Source organism: Drosophila navojoa, chromosome 2, assembly GCF_054131105.1.
Source record: "Drosophila navojoa isolate 15081-1374.11 chromosome 2, UAZ_NAV_1.0, whole genome shotgun sequence".
Lineage (NCBI taxonomy): Eukaryota > Metazoa > Arthropoda > Insecta > Diptera > Drosophilidae > Drosophila > Drosophila navojoa.
The window spans coordinates 18451088-18471811 of NC_142890.1; the positions used below are offsets into that span (position 1 = coordinate 18451088).

General features: G+C 42.8%; 2 protein-coding genes across 2 annotated transcripts; one reads left to right on the forward strand and one right to left on the reverse strand.

The window, feature by feature from the left end:
* The first annotated feature begins 2986 nt into the window (after positions 1 to 2986).
* On the forward strand, positions 2987 to 4941 carry RabGGTa (Rab geranylgeranyltransferase subunit alpha). The gene is made up of 2 exons (XM_018113188.3): positions 2987 to 4684; positions 4746 to 4941. Exon 1 carries the CDS (start codon positions 3128 to 3130, stop codon positions 4673 to 4675), a length of 1548 nt encoding a protein of 515 aa, XP_017968677.1. The 5' UTR covers positions 2987 to 3127; the 3' UTR covers positions 4676 to 4684; positions 4746 to 4941.
* Positions 4942 to 11578: 6637 nt separating this feature from the next.
* Positions 11579 to 13771, reverse strand: LOC108658149 (uncharacterized). The gene is made up of 2 exons (XM_030383166.2): positions 13610 to 13771; positions 11579 to 11972 (listed from the first exon to the last, which is right to left on the reverse strand). Exon 2 carries the CDS (start codon positions 11957 to 11959, stop codon positions 11726 to 11728), a length of 234 nt encoding a protein of 77 aa, XP_030239026.1. The 5' UTR covers positions 11960 to 11972; positions 13610 to 13771; the 3' UTR covers positions 11579 to 11725.
* Positions 13772 to 20724: the final 6953 nt, after the last annotated feature.

Genomic DNA, 20724 nt, shown 5'->3' on the forward strand with positions numbered 1-20724 from the left:
ATTCTCCCTTGTCTCGCCTTACCTGCTTGATGCAGATATCAGTTACTCGGCGAGCGGGTCACCCGGGTGACTCTGACACGTAATTGAACTGACAGCAGCACACCTGAGTCTACGTGTGGCCTAGGCCCGCTTTTAAATGCAATTCCGAAATAGCTTTAACTTTTAGGCTTAGCTTGCAGTCGAAGACAAAGCTAACCAGGAAGCCGAAATATTGTTCACTTCATAGTACTGGCGCTAAATATTGTTGGAGGACTCGGGAAACTGTAGGTGTGGAATATACAGACTTGATGTGATGATGAACATCTTCAGGAGGCCAAATATTGGTCTACTCACATACAAAACTTTGGCGCTGATTAATTGGCTAAATTAATTACACATATCTTATTGGATTATAGTATTATATTTATAATACCTATATAAATATTGTCGATTTGTCAATTCATAAGTTAGAAAAGGAAATATTTAGTAATGTTTAGTATTTAGTTATATAGTATAGTATTTAGTATATATAGTATATAATATAAGTAGTATATATAATAATTAGCATATATAATATTGTATTTAGTAAATAAATAAAACACCAATATACCCTCTTCACTTTGTGAACACAAAACTCAAACTGTAAACTCCTAAGCACCGTCTATAGTAGCTTGAAATATTTGTCGCTAATTACAATAACAGCTTTTGTTTATAAGATCATAAGTAAACTACAGGTAAACTCCAGCTAATTTTCTGTTTTCTCAAGTTATATAAAAACATGAACAGCTTAATCATAGCTCAGAAGAAAAATTTCGTTTTTATCACACATAATTACATAAAAATATGATGATGCATATAATATAATATAATATTAAACAATAAATCGAAGAGAAAAATCGGTTAAGAAAAGAGATCTCAGCTTACTGCATTGATCAGGTATATAGATATAGATAAATTTCTATTTATTTTATACTTTATAATATTTTTATATTTATATTTATTATTATTTGTTTTATATTGTATTAAGAAATATATTGTATAAATCAGTTTTCCATTTCGATTAACAATAAATATACATACATATGTATGTATCTATCATGTGGAATCGCAATTTTTATTTCTTCATTTACCAAAGTCTTAATATAATAATCAATTTCAGTAATAATTAATTTCAATATAATTATATTCAAGACATACATAAATTAGTAATTTCATATTTCATATATTTCCTTATCGATTTTCCCCGAAAATCTATTAAGATTATATGGAAATGAAAATTTATAGCCCATTAAATATGCATAGGCATATCGCACAGCATGTCGCACAGCTTTTCCGTATTTCGAATTTTGTTTTGTTTGCCTTTTGTTTGGGCTGTCACTGTGACCCGTCGCTGTGACCCGTCACTGTTCCCATCATTGTCACTGCCACCGCTCGGGCACCTAAGCGAGGCATAGCCAATCAACTGAGTCGCCTGAGCAAATGCCCCGTGAGCTCTTCAAATGCTGTTCCTGTTCCTCGACCTTCACTTTAAATTGCCTCAGTGTGTGTATGTGTGTTTACTGTGTGTGTGTGTGTGTCATAAAAATACAAATCTCGCTTCATTTCATTTTCATGGTTTTTGTTACTCCAATTACCAATGCGATTTTCAGTCGTTTTCGCTATCTCTGTCTTGCTCACTGCCACTGCCTGTCTGTCTGCCGTCTCTCTCTCCCTCTCTCTCTCTCTCTACTTTCTGTCTGTCATCAGCTTAGCCCACATAACGGGCCACGTTATGTGATATATTGCCTGAATTATGGCTTGGCGAACATTTTGCACCTAAGCTGCGGCGCTGCTTTGTTGTTATTATCCCTTGAAATGCTCGACCCACCCCCATCGTCCTGTCGCGACCTGTTACCAAGATTAACGCGACATCGGAGTGGGCTGCCAGTGAGCGAGCTGCGAGCGGGCGCAAAAAGGACGAGCTGCAAAATCAGTCATAATATTTCAAATTTCATAAATTGATGCGTATCACATTAGACGGCAGCAGCAACAACAACAACAACAGCAACAACAACAACAAAGGCAAGGATAGCAGCTAACGGTAACGACGTTGTAGCTGGTGTCCTTGTTGTTGTTGTTATTATTGTTGTTATTGGTGCTGCTGCTGGTCCTGCTCAGTGAACAACCCTCGGGAACTGGCTTTGATAAACGCGCCCAGGGGCCCATTGAATTATGCTTTTGGGTGCGAGAGGTGTGGTCGCTGCCACGCCTACATTTCAACGCGCCTCACTAAATACAAATATATATAAAAATATATACATATATGTATATACGAGAATATCCTCTTTGATTTTGCTGCACGATTGATTTTCTCGCCCGCAGCCAAGAAGACGCCATCGTCGGCAGCATTCGTGTCCTTCAATCGCACCTGCGCTTAGTCCTGCCTCGACTTCAATTGCTCCCCAGACATGTGCGGGGGGATGGGCGGTAGCTGGAGCACGGCTTGGCTGTCCCATTTCATGGCCTGCGTTTATGCGACTATTTTATTTTTTATTGCTTTGCAGCCATAAAACAATAAAAAATTGTTGGTATTTGTATTGAAGCTCGATTGCTTGTGCAGCATCTCTAGCGGGAAATGCTTTTCTAATTAAATTTTATGGCATGTTCAATAAACTTTTCAAGATTAAATCGGGTGAAAATTACCTTAAATTCAATGCAGGAACGTTGCTCAAAAGCAAATAACTTAAATACAAAAATATTGTTGTTAATATTAAATTAGTATTATTATTGAATTCAATATTTGTAAACGCCTTAGATATCCTTTTTAAATTTAAAATAAACAGAAAATTTGCTTGAATTTGGAGCGCCATCTGTGTCTGCGAATTGAACCAGCAACGAAATAAATTTCATAGCAAGCAGCCTTAGCTGGCTCACATATTAAACTGTTATACTGAACGAGACAAAGGTGTTAACATTTGAACATTTTACAAGCAGTGCTCACTGTTAACATTCTTAACAACTTAACAGTTCCAGTCGAGCAGAAAGCCAGTCGAATGTTAAGACAGCTGATAGCCAACCACTTGATTCACATTTAGTCATTACGCGAATTAAAATTGTTTGGACCCTTAAGATTTTAAATTTGTAGTGTATTTATTTTATATTAGCCAAAATGCATGGGCGTGTTAAGGTGCGTACCACAGAGGAGGAGCGCGAGCGCAAGAAGAAGGAGCAAGTGCTTAAGATGCGCGCCTATCGGGCTGCTATGACTCGCATTCAGAAAAAACGCAGCCTCGGCGAACTAGATGACGAAATGCTTGGACTAACGGTACAAATACTGCTGCGTAACCCGGATATAACGACGTTGTGGAATATACGACGCGAATGCGTGCTGAGGAAGACAGCAGAATTGGAGAAAGCGATGGAGGAACATGAGGCACGGGCGAAGCAGCAGGTGGAGGCAGATGACGAGAGCGGCAAGCCAAAGGTGGGAGAAGAGGACGAGAGTGACAAGCCGAAGGTGGGAGAACAAGGCGATGGCGATAAGAAGGCAGACGAGGAGAAGGAAGACGATAAGAAAGAGATCTTGGCGCAACAGCTACAGTCGATCTATAAAACGGAGCTAGACCTCACCGAACAGTGCCTGATGGTGAACCCAAAGTCTTACAATGGTTGGCATCATCGCTGCTGGACCTTGGAGCAGAACCCCCAAGCCGATTGGCAGCGGGAGTTGCAGTTGTGCAACAAGTACTTGAAATACGATGAGCGTAACTTTCACACCTGGGACTACAGACGCTATGTGAGCGACAAGGCGTCGGTGCCCGCTGAGCAAGAGCTGGACTTTTGCACAGAGAAAATCAAAGTGAACTTCTCCAATTACTCCAGCTGGCATCATCGCAGCCTGCTGCTGCCCAAGCTGTATCCCAACGAGCAGCAGGATCGGCCCATGAGCGAGCACAAGCTGAAAGAGGAGCTGGAAATGGTGCTGACGGCGGCCTTCACGGACCCCAACGACAGCAGCGCCTGGTTCTATCAGCGCTGGCTGCTGGGCAGCGGATCGCAGAGCGAGCAAACAGCTACATTGGCTGCTTTTCGCTGTTGGCCCCATAAGGCGCAGCTGTCGCTAAAGAAATCCCATCCAGAGCTGGCAGAGCTCACGGTGCAGTTGATCAGCGGACAACAAACGCTGCAGCTGCAGCCATGGACAGCTGTGAATAGCGAGAAGAACCAATGGCAATGCGAGCAAGCCATAGAAATCGATCCAAGTCAAGATTATTTCCTGGATGTTGCTGGCCAACGCATGCAGCTGGCCGTGCAGCCCAGTGATCAGAGCCTTTACTATTTTGTGCCGCCGCATGCAACCTCCAGCTGCAGCAAGGAGCTGCTTGCCGAGCTGCAAACACAGCTCCAATCCTGCCTAGACCTGCTCGAATACGAGCCGGACAGCAAGTGGACGCTGCTGACTAGTGCGCTGCTCATGCGCGCCATCGACGTGAGCAGCTATCATGAGCAGAGCTTGACGCATCTGACCAAACTGGAGCAGGTGGACGCTCTGCGTCAGGGCTACTACAAGGACTTATCCGCACGCTGGACCATGGAAATGGCCTTGGCCAAATGGCCCGCCTCGTCCAGCTATCCGCAACGATTCGAGATGCCCACCAAAATGTCTAGGATGCCCTATGCCCAGTATTTGATTGTGGCGGACGAAATATCCAGCTGAATTTATAGTGTGAGATTTAAATGGCTGTAATTCCGTATAATTTTTGTTAATTTTAATATTTCATTTGCAGCTCATCTGGATGTTGCTTAGAAATAATATTTTTGGCTTGATCGGGCATTGATTTTTGCTAGTATCCATACAATATTCCAGTTTAGCGCACGGCTTTCTTATACACACGTTTTGTATATACTATTTATATGATCAACGCCTCAACGCTGAACACATATTTAAATAAACATTTTTATACGCTTAGTGAAACATATATAGTTATATGTGTGCATTACGGATATTCCTGGAGTATGGCAATGCAGAAACTATTTTAGAGCAGCACGAAAATGAATTTCGCTTCTAGAATAATATTCAACTCAATCATGCATATATATGTTTATGTATATCTATGGTCTCTTGTGAAATTTTAGTTTTAATGCAATTCATCGTGACTTTCATGAGCATCAGCTGCTCACCTGACCAAGCATGCCGAAGGAGCTCTGCCTTGGCTCTTTCCTTGACTAGATTTGTTGGTTTTTTGTGTGACTTCTGTTGCATAAATTATTATAGAAGCGTTGTCAGTGAATGGCTTCACGCGCTCGCAGCATTGGCAGCCACATGTCATTACGTGTCACATGAGCTGACAGCAACATGTGGCAAGGAACGTGAGCGTGTGTGTGTGTGGGTGTGTGAATGTGTAATAATGTGAGATGCTTTGGCATCAAAGTGTTAATGCATCCGCAACAACCTGGTCTACCCTCACCTGATGCTGGAAATTCCAAGCAAACTTTAAATACTGCTGTTGCTGCTGATGCAACTGTTGTTGTTGCTGTTGCTGTTCCTGTTGCCATTGCAATTGTTATTGATACTCCTGCTACTTTTTTATTTCTTTTGCCAACAGCGAGAGCTCCTTTGGCTAGTGGTGCTCCTTTTGCTTCTGCTATTTCCTTTGCGGCTGCTTCTTCTTCTCGTGTTGCATGTAGAAATAAACGAGCAGCTGCTTTAATGCACATCACGCACACTAGCGCCATCCATATCATATCCATATCAACAGCAACGTCTTGGCATTTAAATTTCCGAAGCAATCCACACACATCTCCATCTCCATCTCCATCTCCCTCCATCGCCCTCTCGTCTGCATAATATGAATGGCTGGCACTGCTGGCACTTCCTCCTCCTGCTGCTGCTGCTGTTTGCTCTTCGTCTCGAGTTAATGCTAATTATGCCGCATCTTGTAAATATTTTGACTTTGTGCATTTGCTGGAGCAGTGAAACGTGACATTGACACGTTGATGTTCATTAAATTATTTGACGCCAATTATTTGTGCAGTGGGCGTGGCCGAGCAAGCAGCCAGCAGCATAGGCGCTGAGACATCGCAAACTCAATTAATGAGACACGAGTGACATCTGCGGCGAGTAAACACAGGAAATGCAGGATGCGCAGCTGATGCAATCTTGGGCGCACAAATTGCCTTCTGTTAGCTCGTGCAGATTGGAATATTGATTAATTGACTGATAGCAGTCGCAACTGACGGACTTGTACCGATTATGGGTGTTAGATGATACGGTATTATTATGAAGAGGAATTTACTCACTTCCTCCCAGTATGAGAGATATTCTTGATTAAGGCAAACACTAGTCGCAATTGATTGAATAACGCAGTTTCTCGTTGAATTGTTATTGCTTACTTTCAGTCGCCCGACTTCTAGATACCCTACCTTTTTTAGTCACAAGCTTGAAATGAATCACAAAATGAAATGTTCAACGAATAATTAAATAAATTAAAACTTAAGTGAAATATGAAAATTGATTTCATAATTTTAGTGATTGAGTCTCGCTAAGACCGAGTAGAACCTCGAATTAGATGAGTATTAAAATTGTCCGACCATTTAAAGGTTTCTTTGTTCTAAGCCTCAAGTTTCTATTGTCCATAAGTTTGGATATGCCTAGAAATATATATAAATTTGTAGTCCTGTTAATTGCATCCTATTTGTAAATCTTAAATTCTTGCAGAAAATATAGATTTAATTATATAATATTAACAATTATTTAATATTTACAAACGTGAAAGGAATGACTCAAATGCACTAATAAAATGCATAATTTGAATACGCATTTCTTTTCGAAACTCATTTCACAGGAAGCACAAGCCGAGGAGGAGATAGAAGATAGGAGTTCTGCCTCTAGCTCTTGTAGTTCACGAGAAATGAGGCATATTTTGCAGTTGCTCTCTGGAATATAGCTGTGGCATTCACTTGACTTTTCCTATTTTTTACTTTATTTCAAATATATTTTGGTAGATTTGATCTCTTGCAATTGATTTTATCTCTATTAATTAAAATGCCGGAAGTGTTTTAGCTGGTACAACGGCAATTGCTGTTACTTTTATGACCCTAACCAATCTCAGCACATATCGCAGCGTTTCTTTGGCTGTTGCTGCTGTTGGTGCAACTGTTGTTGCCGTTGCCGTTGTTGTCAAAACTTTAATTGCCTTTCGTCCAAAAACTTTGCAAAACTCGGCGCAGTGCATTCTGTTAACATTTCCTGTGAGTTTTTCGGCAACGCTGCATTCCCAACGTAACTTCCACCGGCCACGCCCCCTTGCACAGGCTGCGCCCGGTCGACAGCCGTTGTGTCAGCCTCCAGCTGGCAAAGACTTGAACTCTGCCGTAGTCGTCCCCTTGTTTTGTATGCCCTTTTAATTGCCCATTGAAAGTTGTTCACTTGTTAAAATGAACTTTTGCCTTTGGCACCAATACAGCTGGCCCCGGCCACGTTCCTTTGCCACAAGCCTTGCCACTCGGGCAGAGCAAGTGACAAAGTTGCCAGCGAAGTGTAAGCAACAAGCAGCCTGAAAGTATGTGTTGTGCAATTAGAAAGCAGGAGCCAGAGACGCTTTAATCGAATCGCAGTCTATTGAATTTACTCAAACGAGAACAACAACAAAACATTTCACAAACTTTTTACCTTAAAGCAGGTGTTTAACAAACACTTTGGCTAATGGTTATTTATTTATTTTACGTTTCCTAAAGGTGATGAGGGAAATTTCAGAAGAGCTGCTTGATCGAGTTGATGATATTGATATTGATGTTATATATTATATTTATGTGTATGACGAATGCTCTGGGAGAGCATCAGTAGAAGATCTGCCTTATAAAAAACATATATTTGACATTCTTACCATTCAATCTGTATTACTACTTTTAATTTAATCTATTATTCAGGGTATATAGAGGTCTATATGTGTATATAATATATAAATCAGGCATTTTAACACCAGCCACAGTTAATAACTCCACTTGCCTTGTCTACATTACAGGGTATACTGCACATTCGTATGCTCCTCTGGTTATCTAGGCAACATTTATTATACGGTTACAAACGCCTGTCTGCTTATCTAAAATTTCATCTTTTGTTTCTCGAGTTGATTTTTTGGTTTCACATTTTTGTTTATAATTTCCATCTGTCTGCGGTTGGCTTAAGCACATTTCAATCTCAACAATGGGAGCAGCTAGCTAAAAACTTTACTGCTCTGATTTTTACCATGCAGTTTCGTGTTTGTAAAGTGTCTGGCATTCTCTGTCTATTCTCTCTGTGTGTGTGTGTGTGTGAGTGTGTGTGTGTGAGGGAGATATGGCCTGTGGGCGTTTAGACATGAATTATATTTCAGGAACTAAAAGCCATATATAACAAACGTTGCTCTGAGTTATGAAGGTAGAGTGTCAAACGTGACAAATATATAGAGAAAAATGTTGCAGGAATAAAACTCAGGATACAAAGTACGTAAAAATATGAGAATTGTGAAATAGCATTTTCTGTGATTATTTTATTTCACTGTATTTCTCGTTTGCTCAGACTCGATGTCTCCATTTGCCTCAATCTCTCAGTTTTCACTCGTTCTCCCAATTATCTTTCAATTTTTTCCGACTACCTTTCTCTCTCCTCTCTGCTCGATTTCTTCTCTTTCTATCGTTTTCTTTAATTTGCTTTCCCCCTCTCCCCCTTTTCTCTCTCTCTCTCTCTTTCTCTCTCTGTTACTCTATATCTCTTTCTATCCCTCTAATTTTCTTTCTTTCTCTTTACCTTTCTCTCTCTCTTTTTCACTCTATATCTTTTTCTATCCCTTTTTGACCGTCCCTCCCAATTTCTCTTACCCTATGACTCTTTTCCTTGTTCGCTTCCTCTCTCCCACTCATGCGTACTCTCTCCATCTCCCTCACTCTCTCATTTTCAAATTTCCAGCAAGAGTTTCAATATTTATATGCAATACATCACATAAATTGACTGATTTCATAATTTATACGTTCCATTCAATATATGCGCATGCTATATAACAATGCTATAATAGTTAAGTGATAGCAACAATGGCGCCACTGTACAGCCATCCACATACACTGCTAGCACACACACACACACGCACACACACACGCACACATAAATGCATATTTATGCACAATAAACATTAATTTACTTGCCATTTAGCTAGATGCACAGTTAATTGAAAGCAACAACAAGAACAACAACAATGAAATGAGCATCTACACAGAGCACACCAGCCAGTGCACCAGCAGCAGTGCACCACCCATTACACCGCCCCACACCCACTCGGTCGCCTGATGCTCGGCAACTTTGGTAGCAGCCAAAAGCCAAACAACTTAAATTATGCAAGAAGTGGAAAATGTGGCAACAAAAATTGCATGCAGCGAGCATGAACTGGCCGTTGTTTGCATTGCATTGGGCGCTGAGTGGACAAGCGGAAGGCCCACTGGGGGGCGTGGCAGTTGACGGTTAAAGCATTTGGTGATGTCAAATTTAATTGCAATTAATGTTTAGCTAAGCGGAAATGGCGCAGCATCCACAGTAGGAAGCAGCAAGCAGCAAGCAGCGTGCAGCTGACACTTCCGGCAAAAGTTGGACAACAATTTTGATGCCACATGTAGCAGCAGCAGCTAAAATTCATAAGAGCTCGGACAACGCGTGTCACCTGCAGCCGTGCAACTGCAACAACAGCAGCAGCAGGAGCAGCAGCAGCAGCAGCAGCAGCAGCAGCAGGAGCAGTAGCAGCAGCAGCAGCCGTTACTTTAAACGGACGCTGTGATGGGTCTCCATTGCAGCCGGAATTCAATTACTTGTGCTCCATAAACCGATTAACTTGTATAAATATTTATATCGCTGCAATGCACTCCCACGCGCACACATTGGCTAGGCCTGGGGCGTGGCTGGTCGATCGTGTGCCTTTGCATATGCAAACACATTTACAGCATTTACAGCATTTACAGCAGCAGCGTCCATCCCTTGACTGCATTGCAATAATTCCATTCAGCATTTGCATTTGTTGGCGTTTATGGTCCACTTAAGTGTTGTCATTCGCATCCCTGGATGGCCAAGGATTTAATGATAACACGCTAGGTGTCATTTACAGGCGACACGACTGTGCCACTTTGTGCATGTGTGTGTGTGTGTGGGTGTATGCAATGGTCATGTGAAGCGAAGCGAGAGACAAGCTCTGGGCTCGGAGCAAAGCTGATCGAGAATGGCTTGCAGGAGGCGTGGAGGCGTAGCAGTGTACCCCGCCCATCAATGTGTACACAGGGTGTTTAGTAATTGTGATGTCTCTCTCTCCCTCCCTCTCCCTCTCTCCCTCTCTCTTTTGTTTAGTCTGTGTGTTTGGTTGCGTTTATGGGCGACAGCACTTGCCAGCAGAATGGGGCTAATCTCATGGCCCCAGCAGTGTGGGCCAACTTGTGGCTAGACTTTGGTCTGATTTATTGGCCAACGTTGCGTTAAGCTAGATGTCACAAATGTCAGTTGATGTGGATTTTGTTAATGGCCACAGAGCTACAGAGTGTTTGATATGTTATCTGCGCTTCATACTATATTAGATATAAAGCGATTTGCACTCATTGACGGACTGACTGATTGCCTGACTGATTGATTGCCAAACCATGAACTTGCTTAGTGCTAGCGCAAAAAATAGAATGTTTTGATTTCTTTTTTACAGAAGCGTGGCTTGCCGAAGACTCTCAGAATGAGAGCAATAAAGTGTTTGTACAGTTAGTTTAAGGGGTTGAGGTTGGTACATATCAAAATATTTACAATTTAGTATTTTTTACAGAAAATAATCTAATATTTTATTAATAATGACGATGAGCTGTGCCTGCTTTAAATGCATTCTGACCTTAGCTCGGAGATACACATATGTATGTAAGATAACACACACACTCGCTCTCGCTCTGAGCAAGAGCATTCGTGTTTAAACCGTCTTCATGTGAGAGATTTGCGTTGAGATATCTGAGGTTTGCTCTTTAAAGACCGTCGTTTCGGAAGTGATACGATTAACTCTCGCAGAATAAGACTTCGAAGTTGACGTCTTCCCTTTCACATACGCATGCACACACTCATGCTCAGGTAAGCTGTTGATGTGCCTAGCGAGCAGAACTCTCGCGTACATATACACACACACACACACACACACAAAAGTGACGTTTTGCTGCATTGAACTCAACAAAAAAGTCTTGGAGTATCGAGGTCGGAAAATTCAAATAAACTAAACTATTTGCGTGCGACCGATCTTATTGAAGGTTAGTTACAGCCTGCAAAACCGTTGCACCCAGACTCTACTCAGAGAGTGAGGGACTTTGAGAAACACTTGACGGATACATAAGGCATATCACTGCGTAAATTGTTGCCTTAGATTTTCTACAGAATGATAATGATAATAAAAATCGAGTTGGCAAATGATTCTAGGCTTTCGCTGGGATGCAAAAATGAAATGAAATGAATTAAGTGATTGATGAAGCAAATAATTTACCCAGTTGAATAGAAGGTAACATAACATAGAAACAAATCATATATATATAGATGTTTTAGCTTAACAAGGTCCACAAGCAGAGGCTATGTTAGTCAATGCCGGCAGGCGTGTATATTAACATAATATTTATACAATTGACTTCAAACTAGAAATTTAAACTAGCGATAATTTTAAAATTGATTGATAGGCACATTGCATGCATCATACAAACGATTTGCAGATTGTGCCAGGTCTGGCCACGCCCACGCTCCTCAGAGGTCCCATCGTCGATTGTGCTTGAGCTGCAGCCGGCGCAGCTGAGTCTCCAGGGCGGCGCGCGTCTCGTACAGGCTCTTCTGGTGCAGCAGCCGTCGCCTGAATGCGTCGCGTTGCAGTTGAGTTAGCTGCTGGCGCAGCAAGAGATGATTCGATTGCAGCTGTTGCAGCTGGGCGAGCACATCAACATTGTTCTGGCAGAGGTCCACGGCCGTTGAGTGGGTCTGCATTGGTCGTCAGCGGCTGTCGAAGACACGAGTGGCTTAGCATAATTGATGCAGCCGTGAAGGCGGATTTGATGGCCAAAGTTGTGGCTTAAAGGCTGCCGGAAGTTAAGCCTAATCACTCGGCAAAAGTTTTTGTCTTGCAAATTACGTATACGCAATGAGTGGCGAGCAACGTTTGGCAGCCCGAATGTTGAATGTTTTTGCTTCCGTTCGCTTTTTCTAGCTGATTGACTTAAAAATTGAAAATTTGCCAACATTTGGGCAAGTTTTTAGCTGCTGCTGCTGCTGCTGCTACTGCTGCTCCTGCTACTCCTGCTGTTGCCTTATGTCTTGGTCGGTTTGCTGAGCAATATTCACTGATGCGTTCGTTGAATTTGCGTAGCCCCCAACTGCCGTCCCTCAGCCCCTCCGCCTCGTCATCCTCTTAAGGTGGCGCAGACAAAATTGCTTTAGTGCTTCAAGCGTCAGCCAAGCAGAAAAATGTCTGCTCGACAATTTGGCCGCTATTTTCCCGTTTCTGGCTATAATCCCGTTGCTGCTCTTCGATTTTCAGCTATCGATTGATTGCGCATTAATTTTCTATTTAGCTTCTCTTACAGCAAAATCCCAATGCACACACACATACATATGCATATGCTCTATGCTCGCAAGGACGAATCCATCGCCTTCGCTTTGTGGACATACAATGGAAGGCCGAACTGAGCTGGCCTGAGCTGAGCTGAGCAAAGATTACAGTTATGCAAGGCAACGCCAATGATTGATTTTGATTGATTCAAGTCGTTAAGGCTGCACAGCCTTTGTTGCATAGCAGCTGCTTATAACTTTTATTAAACGTGTTCCACTTGCCTTTGACTGAAAATTTACACACTAACCCAAAAGCGAGCGACTAAGTAAACGGCCTAATACTGCGATGCCCCACTTTGTTGCTCTGCCCGAAAGCCACAATGGCAAAAACTGTGGCACAGCCATTCAAAGCCCCAGCCAAGCCAGCCCAGACCAAAACAATTCCAGCCAAAACCGAGGCAGCTGCATGTTCTGCCTGTGGGCGCCTTCATTGCGTATACGTAATATTCGAGGAACAGGCGCATGGCGCATGTAAATGCGCCGGCTGTGGCTTGAATATGTTCAACTGTTCGACATGCACTGCAGCTGCTCGACTGCTCAGAGCGAGATGGATAGCTGGGAGGGCGGACTGGATGGAGTGTGTAGGGAGGGGCAGGCAGCTATTAGACTTGGCCCACACAGCTAGCCAGGCGTTCATTAGCTGCAGCCTAAACGGTTTTCACACGCTGCACTCAATTTATGTAGGCTTGTTTACTTACACACACACACACACGCACACACACGCAGAGCTTAAGATGGCATTTAAGCAGCAGAGCATTAGTGCGCATTCTGAATTGCAATTGTGGAAAGTCAAGCCACAGTGTATTTCCATTTGCAACTAAAAACAACAACAACAACAGCAGGAGCAGCAGCAGCAGCAGCAGCAGCTGCCTGATGAATGCAATCAGCGTTAACAAACTAATAAGAACGATGATGATTGCGCATCAGGGATAATGACAGCTGAGAGAGACACGCACACGCAGCTGTCCGAGTGTGTGTGTGTGTATATTGATGGCCTTAATATGCAAATGGGCATTGAATGCAGCTTACCTTTCTTGGCTTGAATGCGGTCGTTAAATTGTAACGGAACTTGACGCTGGCTCGCGAGTCCTGCAATGAGACTTTAAAATGAACTGCGCGGCTCACTCCAAATCCTGATGCTGCCTAATTGAAAATCTATGCCACTAAACTGTAAGCCTGCTCTGTCTGTCGGACTGTCTGCCTCGCTCGCCTCTCTCTATCTCTCCCTTTCGCTCACACACACGCTTCGATTCGGTGTCTGCGTTGCCAACTTAATTATTTCAACGGCACGTCGCCGTCGAATGGCGCTTAAGCCAAAACTCACGACAGCTGCAAGAAGAGTAAATAAAGAATTTAAAAATAAAAAAGAGAAAGAGAAAACGAAATAAAGGAGAAGTAGTGGCAGCAGCGGCAAGTGCAAAGCACTGGCAAGTGGAATAAACAAAAGTTTGCTGCATGCAACGACAGCGACAGCGGCAGCTGCTGCTATTGAAAATCTGCGCTGAAAGATAAAGTTGCCAGGCAAACGGATTTAACTGCAACGACGGGCACTTGCGGCGACCCGGCGGGGGAGGCAGGCTGAGGGTCTTGGGGTCAGATGAGTTACAATAAGGATGCAGCCGGAAGACGGAGTGTGTGGGCGTAGGACTGTCTCTGTGTGTGCCTCTATGTCTATGTCTGTGTGTGTGTGTGTGTGTGTGTGTGACCCCATTCAAGCAGGCACGCCCACGCATCCTGCTGTAGCTAAAGTTGCCAACCTCTCACTCTCTCACTCTCTCCCTCTCTCCCTCTCTCCGTCTCTACGCTTCGCAGTGCATCCAGCGGCACAATATTCACGGACATGATTCATTACCACAATTTCGCTGGAATAACTCAGGGAAATGCCTCCAACAAGCTCAAATATTGACCGAAAATATGATGGCAGTTAACCCACGCCAGTCTCAGGTAAGAAATGGCCAACTTTAAAGTTGGCTAATATACTGTTGGCTCATATCACTTGGGGCGTTTTACGGCCGCACGCGTTTCGCGGAACACAAAGACGGACTAAACCGCGTCTGCTCTCCCTTCGAATGACTTTGGCAACTTTGGCAGGCCGAAAGTAATTAATTTTTGCCAAGTTACGTTCCAAAAATAACGAAATAAAAATTCATTTATATAACACGAGTAAAGGGGAAAATAAACCGCACTAACGGCACAATTAACGCCTGCAACATTAATTGCGTTTTAATGTGCTGCTTGGCTGCTTGGCGCAACTCGCATTTGTAGTTGAGGGTGTTAGCTGGTGCAGGTGCTGCCCTAGGTTGTGTGTGTGTGCGTGTGTGTGTGTGTGTGTGTAAGTTGGCTACAACGTGACATGTCAACCGCAGGCGGCGGCGGCTCAAAAGCGTAACAAGAATTTTGCCGCGCCTGAGCAACATGACAAGCGGCACACACACACAGCCCCACACACACACACACACACAGGTAAGAGCCTGTCTGAGTGCTTGAGTGCCAGCCTCAAAAGCAGCTTAACAAACATGCACACAGACAGTGCACACACACACATACACACACACACGTATGCACACTCAGCTCACAATGAGGGCGAACGGCACGAGGTGCGACCACAGGGCCAGGCCAACTATTTACATGTCGCCCTATTATGTCCGGATGCGGACACGACGAGCCCACAATCCAAGCGGCACCCGCCACCCCCCGCAGTCTCCTGGCCGAGCCCGAGCCCGAGCCCGAGCCGGAGCCGGGCCTGAGCCCGGCACACAAAACCCTATTGCCGTGTGTCTTTTGTGCTGCGTCTCTCTAAGTGACGTGATTTAAATTTTTATGCCCTTTGAAATTTTCAACGTTCTGCTCATCACAGTTGCTGCTCGCTGCTGGCTGTTGTTGATGACGTCAGCGTGCAGTGCTTCCGGCACACAAATCACGTAATCTGCCCTTTGTGGGTCAAGCAGCGTGCCCACATATCTATAAACTCAAAAAGCTCAAGAGCATAAACAGTAACTCCTGAGCATCTGCAGCAGCTGCAGTTGAAGCATAGCCAGAGAGAGAGAGAGAGAGAGAAAGGTAGAGAGAGAGAGAGACAGACAGACAGCTACATGTATTACATGCTCAACTCTCAACTTATCCGGACAACCCTCTAGAGACAAAAAAAAAACATACAACTCGTCAGAGTCAGGTAAATGTCAAGTGTTTGTCCTCGAAACTTAACAAAAGCTAGAATGGGTTGGATTATGATGTTGCAACGATTACAGAGAGGACTAACTGACTGACGGTCAGACTGACGGACTGATTGACTGACTGATTGGCTGATTGAATGTGTACAATGCATTTGCTTTAACTGACTGACTGACTGACTGATTAGCTGATTGAATGACTGACTTTAGACAAGGCAGTTGCCAGGCAGTGCGTTTAGAAAGGTAAGTTTAGTAAAATGATGACTGATTGATTGACAGATTGGCAGACTAATTGATGGAACCATAGTCAGAGTGCGGCCTTATCATTGTTAAGCTGATGGAGTTGTTAGAATTATTAGATTAATAGAGAGAGAGAGGATGACTCAATGCGGAAATGGAGAGACTAAAGATATAAATGATGATTGATTCCTCACTTGTTGCCTTGATTGATCATCATCATGTTATTGGCATTTAATGTGCTATGAATAACTCGAAATACACTGTGAATATGAACAAATGGAGCTGAAGCTATGAGAAGGCTATGCTCGCCCTCTCTCTCTCTCTCTCTCTCTCTCTCTCTCTCTCACACCAACGGAGTCTGTGTATGAATTGATGAAAAGCAAAGAACAGTACAAAATTGAGCATAAAGCACTTGTGTGGAAGACCTCAAGCTGCTTATACATATACATAGTTGACTCGTTTTGCATTAAACAGGATTTGTTCCATATGCTGTCAACATGTTTATAGCCCAATAGACAGAACAGTAAGAGCTAAGAGTTATATAGATTATTCATTAACTGATTGATGTATTACCATACGAGCATTGACTGCCCCATAGTGAATCATTCAATTCAATTGCCTATGACCCTATACAACTTCAGAGTGTTTATGCGTTTAATGCTTAACTGATTGACATTTTAATTGACTTTAATTTAATTCAACTTTTGCAGCAGTTGCATGTTGTCAGTGAGTGGAAAGTTATTGGACAAGTTGGCCAACTCCTGCCAGAGAGTTTCGCAAATTCGTTAAATGGAATATGCCTGAACTGAGCTGAGCTCTGAGTTCTTTTCAGTGCCCTGGTATTTGTTTTGCAAGTGTGAGAAGTTTCGGCAACTGCCAAGCGCAGACTTCCGCCGGAAACTCACACGACTGCTGCAAGACGAGCCACGTCATGATCGTGATCAATTTCATTAAGTCAATTTCCTTATGCATATGTCAATAAATAGTTTTTATTTGTGTGCAGTTTTCATGCCATCAGCATTCATCTGGCTCATCAACGAGTCGAGATTTTTTAATTGCTTAATTTCCTTTTGATATATAAATGCATTTGCTTCTCGCTGACCCAAAAAGGAGGAAAATCGGAATGTGAAACCGAAGCAGAAATGGAAATTATTATGTCTCATTTGGGAGCAACTGATAGCAAAGGCTCTGCTGCTCTTTCGCCTCTGTCCGCTTACAGTAATGAGGATGCCGTTCATAAGCCCATAAATAAGTGCAGGAGAATGTGGGCAACAGGGAGAGTGGGGGGAATGGGAGTGGGACTGGGAGTGGGGAATGGGTCTTATCGCTAGTAAGTGGACATCATTAACCTGGCGGCAAACACTGTAATTATGTTAACTGCTAATTGTGCGGGCAGCCGATGGGGGCGTTGCAGGCAGGGGCGTGTCAGCCATGCATGCCTCAAAAACAACAACAACAACAACAACAGCATGCGGCAGATAAGGTCGATTGGTCAAAGAGCTGGAACAATAAAAACATTTAAAGGCAACACACAGCAGGAGAAGGAGCAGGAGCAGGAGGAGTCTGCTCGTATTGGCAATTTAAGCTGCCGAAAAATGAAAAGTTTCATTCTGTTTGCCTTTTTTTACCCCGTGAATTATTCCTTTCTTTTCTCTTTTCAAGTTTGTGCCGGCAATTTAAGTGAATTTTGAAAAAAATGCGAATTTTCAACATTAGCGCAGTCGGCCAAAAATTCGTTAGCCATGGCTAACGCCTTTTAATTGTTTACTTGTTGCTTTTGCTTGCCGTTAAATTTGATTTTCCCGAATTTTGCCATTAACACATTGCTGCGAGGCCTTTGAGCTGTCACTGACAGACAGACAGACAGACAGACAGACGGCACACTCGCCAGCAAAGTCACAGTTTGAAGGACAGTGTTCGCACTCTGCGCCTCTCAGAGTTCACGGAGCTCCGGTGGGGGAGTGGGCCTGCGGCCAGAAACATAATTTATTTATTGTGTGATTTACGGCCGCAACTGTGTTGGCCAGTGTAATGTTTATTTGCATGTTGCGATTGCTTTCGGCCCAATATATCATTGGGGCCAACTGGAAAAACTGACAACTACAAATTCGGGCGCTGTTTATGCGGCCAGGACATGGGCGTGGCCCATAGGCAAACACACCCAGCCATGTGTGGCGCATGCCAATTGTCATTGAGCCCCCGCCAAGTGCACGCCCATTAATAATACACAATTCTCTCATGTTGTTTACAATTCATTTATGCTAATAGAATTTGCTTTTATTTTTATTTTTTGCTGCCCTCAGCTCAGCAGGCAAAAGCACAAAAAATCCAAAAACAATGAAAAAACTTGCCGCAGCATAAATATGCCGAAATCAAAACTAGCGCAATTTTCATATAATTAATTGCAATCGAATCGATATCCAATTTGTTTGTTTAATTTTTTTGTTTCATGTCGCATGCATATATGTTATGTATGTATATGTGCATGTATGCATGTATATTATATAAATATTTCTTCTATGCACATATGCATTGCACATTGGCCTTAAATCATTCGGCCTTTAAGTCATTTAAGCCAATTGCAATCGGCCATAGAGTACACATTGCAAATTGTCGCTCTGTGTGCACTGCGCCAAGGCCTAATTAATTAGTTTTGAGCAGCGGTTTTGTGTGCTCATTATGAATAGAAATGCTCTGTGTAAATTACCAAAAAAAAAAAAAAAGATGCAGAGCGACAACTGCGGGCTGCGCTAATTGAGCGGCCTAAACTGTTTTTGCAGACAGGTGAATACACAAAACTCTTTTGAATTTCAGCTGAGAGGCCCCTCGTAGTGCAAATGACGTGGAACTGAATCCTTGGGCGAACAACTCTCTAAATTTATATTTGTATTGGTGCAATGCAAATTTCACTTTCAAAGAAGGTATGAGCTTTCCTTTGAATAAATAAATTTAATAATTATGCAAGGCTGCATGAGGCTGCTTCTAAAGGTAGCAGAGAACATGTTTAAGAGAATACAAATTGTTAGTAAAAAATATAGAAAATTAAATAAAGGGAATATCAATGTGATTTTTTTTGAAAAAAATAACCAAAGGTTTTTTTTTTTTTTTATCAAAATTAATCAATTTTAATTACCTTAAAGTAATATGACAAACGAGACCCCCTCAAAATGTGTAGAGGTACGAGAATGCTGTGCAGTCTCTCATTTCAATTTGCTGTTGCCTAATTTGAGGGCTTTCAAGGGGCAATCAAGTGACTGGGTAAGCGTATACTTGCTGGCAGCAAGGAGCAGCGGCAAAAGGCTTTCATTATGCACAGCAAAAGCAGAGGCAAACGGGAGACATTAAAAAACAGTCGACGGGATTTGCCTAGCGTGTGCCAGGGCCAGGCTCTGAGAAGGCCTGAGAGCTAGTCGGTGAGGGTAACAGATATAGGATCTCATATAGATCTCATTTCAATGGCAACTTTTATTGTGCGTTTTACAAATCATGTCTCTCAATAAAAGATGGATTTAAGTTTTCACCTCGCAGTCGCAGAGGCAATGCGAATCGCCTCTTGCAGCGGATCAGAATCTCTGTAAATTCAATTATGTACACATGTATATAAATATTCATATTTGTATATATTGAAATGCCCAAGTCGGTCACTCTTAAAGTCAGACACATAAACACACACACACATATACAAGTCACTATCACACTCAGTATCCAGTTTAACAGTTATTTCTCACTTCAGCTCTTGCACATGGAAAGACACTGAAGCACATTTCAATGGAATTGGCATAATTAAAGGAAAACTTTACATTTCAATGGGATTGTGCGAATCTTCGCCCACTCACATGAAAGTAAGCCATTTGAAGAGTATTATCCTCTCGTCTACAAATAGTTTCCATCGTGCAGCTCAAATACAAGTAGCGTTATTTTGGGCTATTTATGTATGTATATGCCACATATATGTGCTATTGTTGTGCATCTCTATATACACACATACACATACATACATATCTGAAGTGGCCATCGTGAACAGAAACTAACAGCAGCGGCTGCCTTTAAAATCAACGCATCCTAAATCAACCAAAGCTTCAAGTCAAGTGCTTTAACCAATGTAAGTGTGAATATATATGTATATACAATATATTGTGAATATGCTGCGTGTGGGTGTCTGTTTGATTTAGCCACGTAACGCTCAACACTTGGCCACAACTCACTTAGAGCGTGCCCTGCCACAAATGGCCCTCTAATGCTCAGAGACTCCCCAACGGGATGGCGCCCAAGCCGTATTTATGATAACCTGCTGTACCGTTACTGTGTACTGTGCATGTGTGTGGGCGTGTGTGTGTGTGTGTGTGTGTGAGTCTGAATGGCTTTCATTGGCACACAAAGCAACCCAATCAAGAGCTTAAATCAGCAACAACAAAAGCCAGCCACAATTTCCGCAACTTCAGCATTTGATTGGCAATGGGCACAGAAAGCTGTTTTAAATTTCAAATCGAAACATGTTGCACACCTTTAATCAGTCGGCGCCTCGCATCACTTTGGCCCCCCCCTGTCCGATTGTCTCAACTCATTTTGGCACTTCGTGGTATTTGCTTAGCCACTCAGCGCGCGTCGTGGCAATTGGAAATGCAAAGATCTTAGGCAAATGGCTCAGGGGCGAATGCATGGCACACAAACTCACACGCTCACATCGAACATATACATAGATATGTATGTGTGTGTGCATGTGTAGGGGTAAGC

Excerpts from the sequence above, each read along its gene's own strand:
- RabGGTa (XM_018113188.3), top strand. The coding sequence starts at position 3,128 with ATGCATGGGCGTGTTAAGGTGCGTACCACAGAGGAGGAGCGCGAGCGC.
- LOC108658149 (XM_030383166.2), bottom strand. The coding sequence starts at position 11,959 with ATGCAGACCCACTCAACGGCCGTGGACCTCTGCCAGAACAATGTTGAT.